At 38.1% G+C, this 20,320-nt stretch overlaps 2 protein-coding genes across 2 annotated transcripts in view; one reads left to right on the forward strand and one right to left on the reverse strand.

The window, feature by feature from the left end:
• xpr1a (xenotropic and polytropic retrovirus receptor 1a) overlaps positions 1–12,931 on the reverse strand; it is a 71,306-nt gene extending 58,375 nt beyond the window's left edge. The window contains exons 1-3 of the mRNA XM_028027558.1: positions 12,804–12,931; positions 9,729–10,284; positions 4,521–4,572 (exon numbers count right to left, since the gene is read on the reverse strand). Of these exons, the coding sequence (XP_027883359.1) occupies positions 4,521–4,572; positions 9,729–9,797 (121 nt within the window). The 5' untranslated portion in view covers positions 9,798–10,284; positions 12,804–12,931. The remainder of the gene's footprint in view (positions 1–4,520; positions 4,573–9,728; positions 10,285–12,803) is intronic.
• Positions 12,932–13,030: 99 nt separating this feature from the next.
• Positions 13,031–20,320, forward strand: part of acbd6 (acyl-CoA binding domain containing 6) — a 33,342-nt gene continuing 26,052 nt past the window's right edge. The window contains exons 1-4 of the mRNA XM_028027559.1: positions 13,031–13,345; positions 14,276–14,340; positions 14,682–14,778; positions 17,506–17,582. Coding sequence (XP_027883360.1) covers positions 13,070–13,345; positions 14,276–14,340; positions 14,682–14,778; positions 17,506–17,582 — 515 coding nt within the window. The 5' untranslated portion in view covers positions 13,031–13,069. The remainder of the gene's footprint in view (positions 13,346–14,275; positions 14,341–14,681; positions 14,779–17,505; positions 17,583–20,320) is intronic.

Genomic DNA, 20,320 nt, shown 5'->3' on the forward strand with positions numbered 1-20,320 from the left:
GTGCTTTGACTAGGCATAAAAGGTCCAGACACAAACACAAAAATATTCGTTAGGAAATTGTTTAGATTGGCACTTGGTCAAAAAGGCTGGGCTTTGACCAAGTGCCTGGTGGCTGACTTTTCTCTGTAGAGTTTAAAGCTTGACAGATAGTGCCAAGAAGGCATAAGCCAAGTAATAACATACCAAGTAAGTCAAGATATACCAAGAATTTGTGGTTAAGACAAGCCATGCTTTTAAAAGCAGCAAAATGTTCTATCATATCATCCCTACCGTTTGAAATCCTTTAAAAAGTAGATGACAGACAAGTTGACAACAGTCCTCATGCAGAGCATAGAGTGATGTGGCACTTCCCATAGCACACATACTGCTGCACACCGTCATTGGCTAAAAACCCTTCGTCACACCTCCCTTTCTTATAAGTTAGACAAATTGGGAAGTTTTGAAACATTACTTTTTTGTAATGGGGTGAAAATTAAAGACACTCCCGTAGCATATTTCAGCAGCTGAGTGCAGGCTTTCAAAGAGATCAGATATTTAAAACAACATTTTTTAAAAAAAGGTAGACTATTACAGGTAAAAACACTTGAAAATGAATTTAAAATGTTCACATTTTGGTGTGTTTGCTGAAGTCTGCACCCTAAGAAAAGATTGACCAAGAACAAATATATATAATACCAACACTGTAATAACAAATGCGTTATATTTTGGGAGCGCTATGAGTGAGCTTTCTTCATCAATATTAAATAAAATTAATCAATCACATCACAGTATAATTTTACTCAGGATCATCGTACTAACATGTGTTTACCATTAACATCCTGTTATTTGTGTCTTATTAAAGCTTTATCACAGCCAATGAGAGGAACTATACATTTATGGGAGATGAGAGAACAAAAACAAGTTGCAGTTCAGGAAGCTTTGATGGCTTTGATGGAACAGGTGTCCAAGACAGAACAATGAATGTCTGACTCTGAGGTCAGTTTGTTCTCACCTGATGAGTGGTTTTATTCATCTGTACTTCTGTCTCCATGGGAAGGGACCCTTCCTGTTGTTTATTTAATTGTTCCTACCTTTAGAAATATATACCTGTCCTGGCTCTATCTGTACTTCTTTGAGACACTAGGATGCTTTAAAATCTCAACAAAAATATCAAGCCATGCTTGTTAACTGTTGCTATTTTACAGATGTGCAGCTGTGGATACTGCCTACATGTCAAATATTTCATTCTTAAAATAAAATCCAAAACAAGTTAATAATAGTTTGAGGTATACTGTTTTCCTGGTTGTGACTTACATGGTCATCAATCATGGGATGAAGACTGGAAAATTATTTACAGGCTAATATGTGGATACCCATGTTAATAATTGGCACCCTACTATAGGAACATTGAGGACTGAGCTCACCCTCTCTGTGTATTAACCAGCACCATCAATAATAATCTAATCCACTGCTCAGCAAAGCAGCAGAGCCCTGCACAGATAACATCAAAACAATGCACTAGCCATTAAGAGGGTGGTGGTAGAAACAAAAACTCAGTGAATGAATACATGAATGAAGCACAAATGAATGGCTTCAGTACCAAAATACAACATAAATCTGAGCATTACTCTAGATACTACTTCACACCTTTACAGAATGTAGATCCGTCTTAAAGCTTTGCATATAATATCATAACACTTTTATCTCCATAACAATCAGGGTGATTGAATTGGCATATCTCATTCCAACAGATAGAAAACTGGGCACCAGCTGTTCTCTGTTTTCCACTGGCACTCAAAACATGACAGGTGTGCTTTAATTACAGCTATACATGGACCAAAGAAAATGGGGTCATGAAGTAATTTAAAACAGATATTATATTTTAATTATTTTAAATACAATGGTTAACAGAACACTACTTGGGTCTGGTTTTCTGCTTTGTATTCCTGCACAGGTTCACTGCAGTGATGGTGGTCATTGTTTTCCTAATATTGTGCATCACTAGTCTTCCAATCTGTTAATAATATAAGGAGACCTAGATAGAGGAGGCCTTGAAATGTGCTTGCTAAGCACTCACCAACTACTGCACCGCTCACATCTTAATCAGCTTCAGCAGGGTGTCCAGTAAAGAAACGGTGTGGGTGAGCAAGTTCTTATAATTCAATAAACTGTCTCCCCGAGGCAAACGATACACTTTCTGAATATCAAAATGCTGAAGCATGAAAAAAAAGACCAAAAAAAAAATAGGAAGACAGTTAGAAATTCTGTTAAATAATTGTACCTTCAGTAGAAAGTAAAATAAGTGGGATTATGATTTTTTTTAAATCAAGTGGGTAGGTTTGTATTCCTCTAACAAAGAACATTTTGGAAATTTATTACAGTTGTCATTAAACTGTTCAAGAACCATGCATTTTGTTAAACTACACAATTAGGGCTGTACTAGTCCTGAATTCAAGCAAAATCTTGATAGTGATGTGATGTCAAAATTCCCATTTTTGTTGCCGTCGTTACAAACTGGTTTGCTACAAAAATAAAAAAAAGATTGAAAGTATTAAGAAAATCGACTGGTTTGTCCTACTTTAAATTTAATTTAATGTAAGAGAAAGTGCTGCAGTCAGCCTATATTTAATAACACCTGCTGATCTTATTTGTTTTATGAAAAGGGAAAAAAACCAAGGCACAAGAGAATGTATTTCTCAGGGCTCAATAATGCTATTTGTTTCTGCCGTTGCTTACATTACAGCCTGTTTTCGTTGACAATACCAAAACAAATGACGATTGTCTAATATCTTAAGAAACAAATTTTATCTAGCAATATTAGTCCTATAGAATAAGTACATTGGTACTTTAATTTTGTCATCTTAGGATTATGCTTGCACCCTGTTGTCTCTCATTAATATATCAGCTTTAGTTAAGACTTATAGATATTATGATGAATGTTTAAAGGAATTAAATACACTAATCCAAAAAACAAACATCCTATTGATTAGCAAAATGGACAAAATCAACTCAACTTTTGTTCAATTCAAAATGCTGTATGTTAATCACTAATCAACAGTAAAAAAAAAAAAAACTCTGAACACAAGAAATGCTAATAAGGATACTAATGTCTATGCAAATACATTCTGTGCAAAAGTGTGATATGAATATTAATCAGGTTGATTGAGCGGGGAAATTTGGGAATGTTAGAATAACCTGACTTGAAGACACATTTCTCTGTTGATTGATTGATTCTGTCTCTTTTTAAAGGAAATTGCCCTCTATGTCATCCTAGGCTGACAGAGACAGAACATTGACCTATGACTACAGTTTATACACAGGACAGGAAATAATCTATCATGCACACTGAGCCTGTCCTGCAGCTCCTACAAACACTATTCACACGATAGACAGGCTTCATATGTTACCATCAAGGCATGAATTGTCTATTCCAGAAATAAATGCAGGTTTTAAAATCATGTGATATTTCAATCTCATTTCATCAAGAAATTCTCATTATGCATGCCAAAGGTCTCATTTTACACCTGCAGCAATCAAAACACTGCAGGCAAATTTATGAAACTGATTTTATCAAGCTAGCTCACACTCCAGCTTTCACACAAACTGAAAGTTTGCTCATCCCAGTGAGGTTATGTTACGTCTCTACTGCTCATGGAAAGAGTCACATCACTATCAGTCACATCCATATCAGGTCTGCACAGTGAGCAGAGCTGCAGCTTTATGAGGGGACCGGAAAAATTGAGCCAACTGCACAATTTTATCTAAAACAGATAACAGAAAATGGCAGAAGTCATGTTTGTGCTGCCACATGTAGGTCAAGTACTATTTTTTTCTCAACTGGACCTGGCACATGCCATCAGTCACAGCCGGTGCAGCCATGTCGTCATAAAGTATACCTCCACCCTACAACTAAAGAAAGTTGTTTACCTCCATAAATGGCCACCTGAAATAAAAAGCAAATGGTTTGAATTCTTTACCTCAGTACACATCACTTGCAATCCAGCGGCACAGAGTAATTATAGACAGTGCCCTTTCTTATCTTTGCCATGGTAGCAGCAATACTCTGCAAACCTGGCACTGAACCCAAGTTCTGTTATACCACTCAGGCCTGTAGTGCATGACTCTAAACAATATAGGATGTTTTAACAGTTATAAATGTATTTGCTTCATACAGACACATCCACTTTCCCACCAATTCTGGAATAAAATAAACATTGGAACAAATGTATCCATTAACTGTATCAATCATCCAAGAAAACAAGTCAGGTGTTTTCTCTCTTCTCATGTGATGTTATCTGTTCATTTAAACAGTGAACAAAGTGAAGGTAAAGCGGACAGTAATGATATAATAATTGACTCTGGTTTTGTTGAGTCACACAGTGGAGAGTGTGGCAACAAGTTAGCAGTAATTTGAATCTATTTTTAGCAGATGAAGGGCTGTTATTCTGGGGATGCCCAAACAGGGGGCATATAAGTGTGTCTGAGAGTTTCTGCCCGTCTGTGTGTTTGTGTTTGTTTATCCAAACAGCGAGGGTCCTTACCTTCTATGGATGGGGCGTGGTCCTGGGCCGAATACAGCATTTCCTTGAGGGCCTGGTGAAGACATGTATGTTAAAATGATGGACAGCTGCAGATATGCACCCAGAAAACATGAAAGCTTAAGGTGTTTGCTTAAGGTTTACATCTATGTGTTTTAGTCAAGTTTTTAACTCATGCATAAAATGTGACCTCAAGAGTCTTGACAAGACAAACACATTGAATTTATATCAATTTATACACAACTGAGATTCAATTTTAATCACTTCAAGTCCAATCTAATCATACAGACAGATTCAGGTCACTTAGCATTCATACCAGAATTACTCAGCCACATTCATTTGATCATTTAATAACTATTTGTAAAAGGTTTTCAATCAGTTGTTTTTTTTTATCTGCTGTTCTGTTTGAAATATTGCTTACCAATTATAAATACAGATTTGACTCAATGCATGTTTTAAATTTCTATAATGACACAAACAACCATCACTATGGATCAGAACAGAACCTTTCATATGTGCTGTAACCAAAACCCTGTGACTGTACACAGTGCACTCTTCCACTCATAGTAAACAGGAGTATTTAAAGTTGTGGGACATCTCAACTGGAAATACTGCTGCTGTAAGGAGCATGTATGAACAAGCAGGGAGCCTTGGGCACATTTTAAAGGTTGCTCATGAGAGATACAGCAAACTTGCAGCAAGCAGGTGGTAACATAACTTACAAATGGAAAGTTTTAGTTATCTAAGCTGTTCCTTCAAGCAGCCTTTTATAATAATAATAAAAAATTTAAATAAGATGCAGAAATCTGAACATCCATATGACAAACTTCTAGTGCTGAGCCAAAAACTAGGTTGATTTCTAAAAAGGTCTGCTGTCACTTCTGTCTTGAGTTTTTTTTTTACAACAAAGCAGTGAGGGCACACTGTGGGAAATCCTATGTGTGGGCGAGAATCACTCATAAACAAAGTGCATTAGGCTCGTTAATAGCTGATACTAATGTCCCCCCGCAAAACAGGAGCAGAAGGAAGCTCTGCCACTGACGCGTCCACCAGGAGCTAAACATTTTGTTAAGTAGCATTGGAGCACTCTGAATTCAAATTCAGAAATACTTTATTGATCCAAAAGGGAAATTAAATGCTGTTGTAACTCATATTAGCCCAGGTTCTTCAAAGAGTTGTTGTAGATGCTGGGCAGGAAGGATCTCCAATAGCCGTCTGTACTATAGCAAGCCTGAAGAAGCCTCCGACTGAAGTCACTCTGTTGTGGTAAAGTAGACTCATTAAGAGGATGTTCAGGGTTGTTCATACTTTTACTGATTTTATGAAGAATCCTTCTTTGCACCATCATTTTCAGAGCTTCCACAGCAGTCACCAGAACAGTTTATCAGGTTGTCTAGTCTTTCTAAGTCACTAGCTCTGCCCAACAGATGATGGCAGAAGAAATGAAGAGATTACACTCTCTACTACAGACATATAGGGAATATCATAGGTTGGCTTAAGACTAGGAAACACCTACCAACTGGTATATAGGAAACTCCAATATCTGACATAAACCTGCAGGGCTAAGCTGTAGGTCATCGCTGTTATGAGAAGCATTGTGAGTGTGGCTTTAAATGTAACTGAGTTGATCCAGCAGACACTACCGTTTTTATTTGCGAAGCCTGTGGACAATGCCAAAGTCACGTATTATGGGAGAATCAGCTTTGATGATCATACAGTAATGTGGCACACTTAAACCAAACACAAATACAGCACAAGTACTGGGATTAAATCTCCTCCTCAAAACAGAAGAGTGGCTTCATAAGGAATATTTTTGGAACAAATCCTTAAAAAGCCGCAATATGTTGAATTTAAACTAGCCGACACATTTCAGTGCCAGACAGCTATGTAATCACATGCAAGTGACCCTTTCCGGGCCTGAAGAGATCTGTGGCTCAAACAGAAAGCCAATGGATCACTTAAAACGGCAGCTCCGTGTCTAAGTGGATCTGTACATTAAGAGGAGTGGAGAGGATGGGAGGAGAGGCTGGAAAGAGGGGAGGAGGAGTGCAGAGGGCAGGTCTGGTAAGGGACCAGATGTCTTCCCAGTGGGGGAGGAACAGCGAGGTGAGGATGGGAAGGAGGAGGGAGGTATAGAAAGCAGGGGGGCTCTCAGCAGTTGCCATGCAATGCCTGTTGTATACATAATGGTCATACTGTAGTATTCTGCATATGAATAACATTTCTACTGTTCAGAATACATAATTTATGTAGTTGTTACAAAACCTAAACCACTTCACTCAGTCTAATTAAGATAAAGGCAAGGTACAATGCTTGACCTTTGAACACACAACAAGCTAGTGAAATCACATCTATGTTCAGTTTAAATCGAGACAATAATTTGGTTTTTAATCTGTAAACAGGAGTTATGCTCTCTCCTCCTCCTCCTCATTGGGTTTTTAGGATTGATTAGACGGAACAGCCAAATGCATATGAAAACCTTGTTCTCTCGCCCACACACAAACATAACTACATCTTTTTCTCTTATGATGTTTTTCAGACTCCACAGCTAGACAAAATACAAGCACATTACCATCACATCTGGCTATTGTTTTCACCTCCATATTGGATGTAAAATGTAGGGGGAAAAAATCCAATAATTGTTCAGAAGGTTAAATTAATTGCCTAATTATAAGATTTACATTTAAAGAAAAAATCTTTCTCATCAATATACATCTACTGTCCTTCTGGACAAAACTCTTGGGATGGAAGGACATGTACCTACATAACAAGCAGCTGCTTAGCATACAGGTTTATACCTACAATCCCACAGGATAAAGTACACACCTAATTATTCCATCGCTCAATCGTCTTGTCAATGTTCCCATGTTTGAATGAAGTGCCTCAACTAAAGGCATTGTTTGCTAGAACACTCACTTTGCCGCATTTCTCTAATCTGCATGGAAACGGGTTGACCAATCTACCCAGACTGCGTATGTTTTTTTCCCCACACAATAGAGCACACAAAAAAATGAAGAGTCAAAACTGGGCAGTGGGTTAATTAATGTCAGCACACAACAGACGGAATGTCACCTACAACTATATTCAGTCTGGATATGAACAGCTGCAATGTTCCACCCAACCAAAGACACAGCTATGTGAACAGGTGTCGCTTTTTCTGCATTGTGTCCTGGTAAAATAAACACCTGTAGTGTTGAGACAATATGTTAGTGTATCATTCAATGCTGAACTGCATGACATTACAGAAATTATGTTTTCTGCATGAGAATACATACTCTCAGACACCCTGTGGATATTCTAGTTTATAAACAATAACCTGTATTTGCTGAATGGCTGAGAATGACTCAATTTATGTTTTTACCAGTTTGAACTTATATACTGACTTTAATTGAGTTACCCATGATCAGCACAGAGAAGCTATCGAGCTGCCACCCACTCAGGTGCTGATGGTGTTTACAGGTCAGACAAGGACTGAAGGCTTCTCGGCACAAACACATCCTTGGACCACAGTCTGCATCTTAGACTGGAGATAAACTCAAGGAATATGAACATGAGAGCATTTCTGTTATTTAAATATTTACAACAAAAATAGAGTCAAATATTCAACAACAAGATGTTTACAGACTATGCTTACTAAAAAACATGATATACTAAAAAGCATGATATACTAAATCATACTCTACATGATTCTACTCAATCATTCTAAATAAGTGATTGAGTAAAATCTCTAGCGCACCCAAGTCTTTGTATTGTGCATTAAATAAACCAGCTATAACATTTATTTTTATTACAGCATACATTGTATTTGGCCAAAATATAATAAAACTATAAATGTAAACATCAAATTCTAACCATTTATCAACATTAAGCCTAAGCAAGGAAAATGGAAAAAAAATCTATCATCATCCATCTCAGGTCAGTGAGTGCTTTGGCAAATACTGGAGGTGTAAAATGGCTGGTATGGCCATGCATCTGTCCCCAAGCTCGGTGTGCTTCCCCATATACATGTAGCGACACTACACAACCTTTGAGTGCCTTTTTATAAATTAATAACTCTGTTAAATTTAACTCTTATTTTAGGAAGAACATTTTCCCATTGTATTTGATAATTATCAACTTTTTCCTCCTTTACGGGTTAATCTAAAGATATGTTAATCACACGAACATGGCAGCATGTCATTTGCCTCAAGATGGAGAGCTCTCCATGCCTACTGAAGGGACTTCAAAACTTAATATTAATATCCAGTGCATGTTACCAAAATAACACTGCCGCAGAGAGTTCCTGTTGGGTCTGGGGTGTAGGTTGCACAGGGTGACGAGAACAGGGTCTTTGTCTATAATTCATAGAGCTAAATGGAACTGAGCAGCATGTCTGCACCAAAGCTTCTCCAGTAAGAAGTAGGTTGTGAAAAATAACATGCTCCCCAAGTCCTGCACATCCCTCAACAAAGAGCATGAGTATTAACAAGGATCTATCTCTCTATATCTGCAGACATCTCTAACAAAAAATATTACACTCTTATAGAGGCAACTATCTCTGCTTAAATGTAGCAACACTAATAATGCCTATATCAAATTAGAAAAAAGACATGATTTTCTGTTTTTTTATATTATGATAAAAAAAATAACTGTAAGTGTAAATTCCCAATTTTGCAACAAATTACAGCACAAATTGTGAGATAACCCCATAAATCAACTAGGTAAAAAAAAAAAAAGGTTTATTCCTGGGATCTTAAATAAAAGAGATGGGATCTGAAATAAAAGAGAGCACTTATTTAGAAAAATATATATATTTGCACAAATACAATATTAGGAATGACCCAAATGAAAGAAAAAAATGTTTCTATAATAGGTATTGATCAAGAATTCAGTTGGTAAAGAAGCTGAATAGTTAATTTCAGGTGTTTTAAATTCAGCTACCAACAATAAACCCTGAATGCTCCCTTTGGCTCTTAACCGCAGTCAATTCCCCCTCCATAAACAATAGGGCATCTCTTATCTCTCCAGTCTTTAATTGCTCTCAAGAGAAGGATAAACTTCAAAAGTAAATGTAAATTTAAAAAATACGTAAAGGTGCTTTTAAAAAAATAATAAGAATTTTGTTATATTTTAGTTTCTTTGAAGACTTTAAAAACATAATACAGCTTCGCCTGTATCCTCATCCAGCAGGCATTTATTTTTAACCAGCCTGCAATTTGCATTTGACTGTACCTCATAGCGAAGATATTGTTTCCTCCACTCTGGGGTGATATGGGACGAAAGATGCTCCGCGAATTTCATTTTTCCGAAACAAGTGTTCCTGAAAAGCTTTTGTTAAATCCGAGAGCGTCTCGCCGTCTTCCCCGTCGACGCGACTTTTGTTCTGTCAGGCAACTTGCTGGCTCAACATGCGGTGCGGAAGCGCGCCTCTCTCCGCTCCTTCTCACTTCACTTTGGGCTCGTCCCGCTCAGTGCGCTCCGAGCGGATCCCGTCCCGCATGCTACTTCACGGGGACCCAGGCGATGACAGCGGCTGCTCTTTAACAGGTGGCCCGGCAGCACAATGTGAGACTGGCTCAGTGACTTTCCTCGGTCCCTCCCTGGGCCGTTCTGGGGACATTGCTGACGGTCATGCAGTGAACAGCACTGACGTGGTTGCGTCAGCAGGGCGCGCTCTGGCACCGGGCGCTGGTGGGACCTCCGGATAACTGTTGCTACTCCAGATATCTACTCCTTACTTTAACTGTGTCCTTATAGAGGCTTTCTATACTGCAGTCTGGAGAGTTGTCTGCAAAAAAAAACAAAACAGAAATTATGTTACACTCTATAACTGAAGAAGAGTTACCATACTTTCTTCTCCAGCTAATTCCCAGATGAAACACCTGCTCAGGTTTGACACTAAACAAGTGAATATAACAAATTAATTAAGCATTAAAGGCGGCTCAAACCATCGCTGGCTAGTGAATAAGTAATTTCACTAAGCATGAAGTGTATTTGTGCAACTTTTTTTTCATCATATTATTTTTCTTCTAAATGCTATAGTTTTAATTTTCCTTTAAATACAGAAAAGCCAAAGTATAAACTTACAGAGTTGCATGCTTTTTTCTGTAATTGACTCATAATCTCATTAATTATCATGGATAGGACTGACCAATTTTATTTGCAACAACAAATTGGATGCTTGAGTTATTGTTTTGCTTGTTTGTATCCCATTATAAAGTTCTACAAGAACAGGATAACAAGCAACCCCTACTTTTATATTTTTAAAAACTTTTCATCATACTCCATATCTAATTTTTGACTGATGCAATAAACAAGAACTTTAATGAGGGTGGAAGAAGAAAAACAAATTACCGTACCTTAAAAAGTTGGGTTACTCTGAATGATTTCAGTTTTATTATACAGTCAGATTTAAACCCTTGCTCTGGAAAAAGTTGCCAGCAATGTAAAATTGTTTGAAGCAGGGTGGGCTATACCATGTAAATTCATTCATTTGTTTTTTCTATCACATGAAAACCTTTCAGATCAACAAATTTTGTAACATTGGGTTTTACACAAAGATAACCTTCAAACGCTGCTGTACAGCAAAATGTTCAGGTTCTGAATGTTCAACCCCAGACCATCACAATACCTTGATACACTTGATTGACAGTATGAACTTCTTTTTTTAAGTAGTTTTTTTTTTCCATTGAACTGTCCCACTGATTAATTACCTCCTCCTTGTGTAGATCAGTTTTCCAAGCCTTGCTAATGACCTAATTATTCCATTCAGGTGCAGGAGGCACATCCAAAAGTTGCAGGACTGCGGCCCTCGAGGACTGGAGTTTGAGACCCCTGCTATAAACACAGATCTTTACTGAGGCAACTCAGCCCAGCCACTCTTGTGAAATTCATCACTATTCCATGTTTTCTCTACCTGTTGGCTCATGAAAATAATACAAGATTACTCTTCCCCCACCTGCAAGTGAGCAATGCCAATCAGCTAGTTGGAAGGAGGCTAAAGTTTTACCTTTATTACAAGAAAGACAAATTTGCTTGCTTGAAAACATTTATGGTTACTACAAACACACACGTTCATGGGTGTGCAAACTAAAGGAGGCATAATTCACCTCGATGAAGGTTTCTTGGTGAGCTGTGATCAGCAAGTCTGTTACGTTAGCTGATTGCAGGCTCTACCCTAATGAACAGCCTGACTAATTAACCATCTAATGTCAGCTTGTTATTTTTGTGTAACCCGATTAAAAACAGAAGAGCTAAAAGGCATACGATCCTGAACAATATACACCTAAAATGAATATTTTAGTCCTATGTATCAAATTCAAAATAACAATAAATCATTGAGTTTTATGTTTATAGAATTAGGAAACATATACATGCACGTTTCCTGATTTGAATAGATGATGTTATACATTTTTGTTTCAAAATCTTTGTGGTGATATGCTGATACTGTGAAACTGGTATTTTTAATTAAGATACTGTGAGAATCTCATGCCTGCAGGCATTTAGTAATTTTGTAAAATCTGCAAAATGAAATATTCATTGTGGCTATGCAAAATAAATTTATCTGCGTAACCTAATTGTACAAGTTTTGAGAGCGACCTGAGTACATTTTTAAACATTTTGGCCAAAGCCTTGTTGAACCACTGATGGCTGTTCCAAAAATCACTAATTATCACTAAATGATCGTTACAATAGCGCCATCTCCTGGACATTTGAAGCTAAAGCTTGTCACCCGACGATCTTTGAAAACACGATAAAGACAAGGTGAAAAATAAATACCTACCAAATTTTGATGAATTAATTTCTCCCATTTGCTATGGCAGCTTTGATATGAAGATTATCTCTATTGGATAACATTGACATCGAATAGAAATTAAATAATTTACTAATTACTAATTGAAAACACGGGCGTTTAATAGGAGAGTCTAATAGTTGCTTAGTTAGCTAGCTAAAATATTACAATAAAGGATAATCCAAAGTGCCTTTTTATTGACTACGCACTGTATTTCTTAAAATATAGTAAAAAGACGTTTTAACTATATCTTACAAAATTGAAATAGCTGTCGCTCCAAAATAATGTACCAGTAAAGCTTTTCAGATAATTATGTTGCAAGAGACCAGATTGCTAACTTAGAGTTTGTAATGCAACATTTAGTTAAATTTATTCTTCTTTGTCTTCTTAACTTGACTTATCAGTCAAAAACAAAACATCCCACGGGACGTTTTTTTTTTTAAATTATATAAATGATATATTTTTTAGATATTTTAGTTTAATTGTCCCATTCTCTCTGATGTTAATTTTCTTACCAACTGAACGTTTCGAAGTGGAACCAGAACTATTCTCAGTAGCCGATAGTGACACATCGGCGCCGTTTGATGACAGTACCAGAGACGGACCAACGACAGAAACAATTCCCTCTCTCGTGGAATTTTAGCGGATTAAATGGTAAATTCTCGTTTAAATTGTTAATTGATCTGCAGTTTGTCACCGCCGTGCCTCTCTTGTTAACGTTCATCGCACGGGGAAAAAAACAGTCCCGGTCGTCTGAGACGGTTCGTTGTAAACAATAACAATGGCCTCTGGTTCGTCGTCCTCTCCGGACACTGCGACGGGCTCCGGTACGGATCCAGCCCGGCCCGATACGGGGGAGCCTCTTGGCGGAGCGGGCTCAGACTCTGATTCGGACTTGGGTTTGAGTAAATTTGACTGCAGCGCCGTGGGGGTGGGGGACCTGCTGGAGGGAGAGGAGCTGGAGCTGGAGTTTGAGTCTGCAGCCGACCGCGTGAAGGATCTGATACAGACAGCCAGCAGGGACCAGCTGCTCTACCTGTACGCCCGCTACAAACAGGTGTGTTGGGTTAAACCAAACTGGATTTCAGTGGCATCGAAAGGTGTATGTTGGATGTAGGTAGTGACACCATGTGGCTTCAGGCAAAAATGTCAAATGTTTGCTACAGTGTCTTGCAACTCCATTCGAACATCTTTTAAATTTTTACCCTCCGTGAGGTTATTGGATCTGTGAATACAAATATTTCCCTCCCCGAGTCTCAACTTTTTTTTCAACCTCTGAGAGCTTCTCTTTCAGAGTTTAGCTTCAGCAAACCTCCCATCAAGCACCAGCTTTCCTGCTCCTGCTGAATAAAAGCCCTCCCACAGAGAGCTGCTACCACCATGTTTCACTGTTTGGATGGCGTGTTCAGACTGATAAGGAATGTTAGTTTTCTATAAACATACAGTGCTTTGCATAAATACCAAAAATCAAAGCCGACGAGAGCAGAAATGACCAAAGTTAGGATCTTGACCCCAAGTGTGGTCAGAAATATGTAAGCCTAAGGCATTGAGATCCTCTTCAGGATTTAATCCAAATATCAAAAGATGACAAGAATGCATATGCTTTTTAAAAATGTAGTTAAAGATTAAAAACTGGACTTGAAAATAAATAGAAACAATATGATGGCCATCATATTGGCATCAACACGAGCTGTTGATGCTGATTGAAGAAATGTAAACCATTGATCTTGTTCCTTCTGCTTCACAATCAAATGCTACTTTTCTGTTGGCTCACACAAAATCATAATAAAATACATAGCCATTTGTGGTTGTAACATAGAAAATGTGTACAACCTCAAAGAGAATAATTCCTTTTGCAAGGTGTAGTACATATCATCAGCAGTTTCCAACTTCTTTGGAGGTTTGTAGTAGAACGTAATCCTGCATGATTTAGCTTACCTTTGTAGTTCATCAAATATTATACCAGCTAATTGTTTTCCTCTAACAGGTCAAAGTTGGAAAGTGCAATATATCAAAGCCTGGCTTCTTTGATTTTGAAGGACAACGGAAATGGTAAGTTAAGAACTCTCATTCTGTTGCAATTCAACAAGCGACATTCAGTTTTTATGAAAAATTTTATTTATATGCAAGTTTGAATTTGGGTTAAAGACAGGAAAAATTAAGAAGAGCCCTCATGTAAAAATGGAAAAAAAAAAAAAAACATTCAGTATTTCAGGCTTTTGTTGATTCTGACAGCTAAAATCTTTTTCATTGGCCAGGTATGTTGTTGTAAGAATTTTCTTTTTTTTTTTACCTTGAGTCTTTCTTAAAATGCCCATCTAATCCTAGATTTAGCAACTAAAATGGAGCGGTCCTGAATTCGAATTGTGAGCAACACTGTATTATCATGACAGGCAAGCTTGGAAGCAGCTTGGAGACATGCAGCCCGAGCAGGCAATGCAAGAATACATTTCCCTTGTCAACGTGTTAGATCCCGACGGTGCCACAAAGGTAAAAACACAACCACTTCTGAACATCCAGAGATGATCATTTACAGTTTTCTGGATCTTGACATACCATGCAATAATTAAGACTCTTCAAGGTTTCTGGATATATTTGGTATTTTAAGAATAGAACCAATAATATGATGTGAGGTTTACATTTTCAGTGTTTAGATCTGTCTGTGTTTAATATGACGCCTTTCTGCAAACCCTTCCTGGTCCTTCATCGTTAACCTTGTTACGTGCAAAGCATATTGAGTGGATGTAGTGTAATTTCTCTGCCAGCAGATGTCACTGTCATATTGCAGTTTTTAGTTAGCAAATTATTTTATACAGTACATGCAGCATAAAAAATATAAGTTGAAATACTTTTGTTTTCTTTTTGCAGTAACTTTAAAAGAAATCAATATAAGTAAAACTGATCTTACTTTGCCAGTCAGCTTGTATGTAGTGTTTCACTTCCCACTGCATGATGTGAGGTGACTGTCATGAGACTTATGCTGCCATGGACACATTGTCCTTTGAGAAAGGAGAGTACATATCAAGTCTATGTTTTACAAAAAGCACCTTTGTTTCTCATCACAGCCTCCAAATTTCAACATTGCTGGCAGTCATTCCCTTTTCCTGTCCCTCGATCAAAACTTTAACACATTTTAAAAACCCATGCTCTTATCTGTTGCTCGCTTCAGCTAGTGGTGTTCATTTAAAAATTCTTATTTCCGGTTCAAGTAAAGTATGGAGGCAGCATTGCTCTGACCAACAGAACATTCATTTATGTTGTTTATCACAACCAAGAGCTGGATGACTGTTTTTTTGCATCAAAATGTTACGATCTTTAAAACAAGTTCAATTCCAAGAAGCAGTTATTGAGCCTTCTCTGGTGGTTCATTATACACTGGTGATTATTGGAAGTCAAAAGAAAGCACAGCAGTTTGGTCCATAGTTGTTTGAATTTTACTTTAGTTCGTGTTTCATCTACGCTTTAACTCAGTTTCAGATTACAGGTTTGTGCTTGGTTTATTTATATTCTACAGTCAGTTATGTGTGTCTATGTTGATCTGTAAGTTTTAACTATCTCTCACATGGAGAAGCTGGAGGAATTTACCCTGAACTTTCCACAGTGTACACAAAGTGCATTTTGTTTTGAGTTTGATAAAAATCTGAAAAGGTGAGAGACATGTGCTTTGACAAATAACTTGGGATGTAGAGAGTTTATTTTCCTTTAGACTCAAAACTACCTTTATTCAGGAACCTGCTGCAGAAATACAGTAAAGGAAGCTAATAATAATAATAAAAGTGTTTGTAGGAGCGGTTTCATAATCCTCTCCTTGCTGTAGAGGATTATGAAACTGTGTGCATGTAGAGCAGATAGATGGAAATAAAAAAAGAATATCTCTACCATTCACTGTATGTTTTTGAAAGGCTAAAATCATTTCATGTTGGTTACACTTCGAAAATTGCGAAGAACAAATAGAAAAGTGTACTTATGGCTGTTAACACTAGGAGTAAGTATAAAGTTACAAATATTACAAGCAGTATATCTGACAAATGAGCTAAGGTTGTTTTTCTTTCTTCTGAAAAAAAGGAATAGTGGATTAATCTCACATGTTCATTTTGACCTACTGTTGTGCTTAAGCTCCTTCCTTTTCTTTTTATCGTCCACTAGCACTCTGTGTCTGTGCCTCCAAATCATCTTTCCATTTTTAACCCCAGTGGCCTTTTTCTTTATGTCCCTCACTTTTATTCATTTCTTCCTCTTTTATGTCCCTTTTTTAATAGTATCACTGTCCACCACAATTGAAACTGTGTCACATTTCTCTTCGGCCATTCTGTGCAGGGAAAATACTTGCTGACTCGGCCTCACAGAGGACAACCCAGCAAAAGCTCATACCACCCACGCCTCCAAAAAAGAAAAAGAACCTGATTGCATTAGTGTTAACAAAGCGTCATGGCATGGCTGGAGCTATTCTTTTGGAAGCACAGTTAAATGGTGTAAGTAGGAGTGCATAGACAGAGGAGCAGGGGAGAGAATAATAGCCACAATTTGACCTCTGTTCCCCTCTCAATTGTTAAGCAGACACTGGCTTTATATTATATTATAAGGTAGAGAAACAGGGCTGGTGCATCAGCGAATATTCTGAGTTTCTGAAGTGAATTAGTTTGTCCCAAAAGTGCACGCATAGTTGTTTTGCTCCCTCTCTCCCCGTTCCCTGAAATCCGATTTGTGCTGCTTCTTTTGTGAGTCAAGGTTGGTTAGTGAAGAATAGTCTAGGTAATAAATTCTTCGCCCAACTGGATGTTCAATGGAATTAAATGAAAACACAGATGATTAACAAGAGTCACAAACTGAGGCGCAGCGCACATTATCATGTTTGCATTCATTTTGGCACTTATTTATTGGAAATGAGGTCAGACCGACAACACAGGGGAGTTTCTGAGTATTTACAAAATTACATTCAGGATGTGGAATGCACAGACTGTTAGAGAAGGGGTACATGTAGAGGCATTCATGGTGAATAGACTCTTTGTGTTGAGTCAATACAAAGCAGTAAGGCCAAAACCTCTGCTCAAAGAGGGAGGAGACTTTGACAGGTGGTCAGCACAAATGGTCGTGCTGAGACAAGCCATCACTGCACTGTAAACTGGTAACTGTCGCTTAGGTCTGTGTGTTAAATACTAGATTTAACTGAAAACTGACTCATAGCTGGATTCAGATTTTTCTGTGTTATTCTTACAGCAACGACGAGGAGCAGAAAGAAGAACAGGTTTCGGGGGAGCAGCAGTCAGCTCTTTATACCAGGAGGAGATGATAAGGTATTTAAATCAGAGGCAACACATACAAGTTGAGATGCACCAATTTAGCTGTGTTAAAATGCAATACACCTAAGCACTTATTGATGTCATCACTCCTGATTGTGGAGGATGTTTCTAAATAAAGAAGACTCCAACTTAGCTATTTTTGCTTTTGGTTTTTAATAATAAAGTCAGAAGAAGTGTAGAGATTTAAGAAGTAATTTAAAAGGAGGCCACATTTTCCAACCTATGATACTATGCATAAATGCTGCAAGTCAAGGACTTGATGAGATAGAAATCTTTTAATTAAATAATTAATTGAGCTCACTGTACTGTTTGATAACTAGGATCAATTGGAATGTATGTGTGATTGAATTGAAAGGATTTTTGTTAAGTGCCTTGAGACTACATTTGTTGTGGATTAGCGCTAAATAAATAAAACTCAACTCAACTGATATTCATACTGCAAAAGAGAGAGAGCAAGACTTTCAGCAAATAAAAGGAAGGCTGAAGCTAACTGTTTTGAGCTTTGGAAATCTCAGAGTTAATGTATGGATATACCTATGAATAAAAAAGAGAATTTACTCACATGTCGCCTCTGTTAATTACATCTGAGCAGAAAGCATTAATTACCCCTTCTGGCAATAAGGCAGTTCATATAGTCTCATATATTATCTTTCTTAAAGAGAAACTGCAAATTGGAAAACTGGAGACCAGAAACCAGGCTCAAAACTCTTCACTTATACACCAGAATCTGCTTGTTTATTCTAATATGCAAAGTAAATATGTGTTCATCACATAGAGGTCTGTACTGCCTTGTGTGCAAGTATTTCATAGATCCTTGTGAAGCCGTATCCCTGTTTTAAATCCCAGGTCAACTTAGTGGGCTTGGCATTGTTAACCACTAGACTTGACGCTGTATTTGATTATATTCAACAGACGGTAACTGCAGTCTCAGGTCTGGAAATGTCACGCAGTTCTGATTTATGTTAATGAAAACCATTCTCCTTTTACTCCTGCCTGGCAGACTCACTGAAGCTTGGAAACCCCCCATCTTCATTTCAATGCAAAAAGAGCTTTTTGGCGATGAAAATGAGATGTGTGAATCCTGCAGGTTTCCTACTAAATGGCTGTACCTGATTAGTATGCATATTTTCTGTAAGAAGCCCCTGGAGTCTTCCCCTTTTTTTTTAAATTACACAATTACACAGGCAGGGTTATGGAGATGCACCGAGTACTGCAGAACGAGGTTGTTACAGACAGCTTCCCGGGGCGATGTTCCCCTGGTGACATCCAGTCACAGCAAAGACTTATGGGGAACCCGTCACAAGGATGACATTAACATGACACAAACACACCTGAGCAGACAGTCATACACTTCAGCTGTATGTCCACGTGATTATCATCCAAAGTCATGCATAACCTCCCAGACGTGATGAACTCACTGCTCTGCTGCTCTTCAATTTCCTCTTTCTCACACATAAACAGCCTCCATATTAAACAGCTGAACACCTGTTAACCAAGCCGATTTAATTGCTCTGCTCACTCAACCTCCACTCATGGGTGTGTGTGCGTGTGTTGGGGTGCGTGTGTGTGTGTGTGTGTGTGTCTGGAAAGTTTATAGATGAAAACAGAATTGATTAGCAACCGCTGAGCTGATCTGAGGGTTCGAATGCTGCATTTGCAATTTGCCAACCACCTGCAAGATGGATTCCGATAAAAATGAGCTCTTTGCTGGAAGCCAAACCTTTGTTATTTCAGTTCTCATTGTTTCAGGTGCTTCTATTGAAGCTCAGGTCTTACGAGGGAGCAAGATGAGAGATTGTGTGAGTGTACGTGTGCCTTTGATGGATTATGTGGCCGTATTGTTGATCACTAAAACTCAGGCCAGGTAGATGAGTATTTTTTTTTTTACCAGTGTGACCAGTTTGGCCTGATGGATGAAGGACATATCTGCCAGTACACCACACTGGACATACACACATGTGTGGGCACATAATGTTCCCACACATGCACATCCTAGATACACAAACAGTAAAAACCTTGGTGCTGCCGTGATGACAGAGCAGCCTGTGACCTTCCCAGCATGCTTTACACAGTTGTGGATGTCATGTTGTTTTTAAGGCCCGCATTAATCACTTGTTTGAATATGGCCTGTTGCTTTGCGTCTGTGTTTTCGGATTCCTTTGTCCTATTGTGCTAAAAGTTGTTGTCCAAATAATTGTTTGTGTGTGTGTGCCTTCATTTGTAAAATAATTTTAATGGTTGTTTATAACCCCAAAGCTCCCTGATGTGTATGTGTGTGTGTGTTCTTGGTTGTCATTCATATGTATGTGTCATGCCAGCCCCGTCTCACCATCAACTAAAGACAGATGACTCCGCCTATTGATTAGTTGCCGGGGGAGACGGATGGTGGCCACGCATCAGGCAAGCTTTGGGGTCATGATGGCCATCAGACAAGGAAGTGGGCGTGGTCCACTAGAGGGCTTCATGAATAAACATAGCTGCAGTAATCAGGAGTATGTAAATGAATGTGCTGATACATAACCCTCCTCTGATAAAAGCGCGATGAGTTATTCATCATTCACCATGAGCAGATGAAAAAAAGTGATTGAAGACAAAAGAGAGGTGATGTAACTGAGAAAATGAAGGAAAAGAAGTGTGGATTACTAAAAAACAAAAGAAGGAACCACTGAGAAAACTCTTTGTATTTGTTTTTCTCTTATAGCAAAAGGTGACATACTTAAATTTTTTATTTC

The sequence above is a fragment of the Xiphophorus couchianus genome, chromosome 9 (genome assembly GCF_001444195.1).
Source record: "Xiphophorus couchianus chromosome 9, X_couchianus-1.0, whole genome shotgun sequence".
In the NCBI taxonomy this organism is placed as follows: domain Eukaryota; kingdom Metazoa; phylum Chordata; class Actinopteri; order Cyprinodontiformes; family Poeciliidae; genus Xiphophorus; species Xiphophorus couchianus.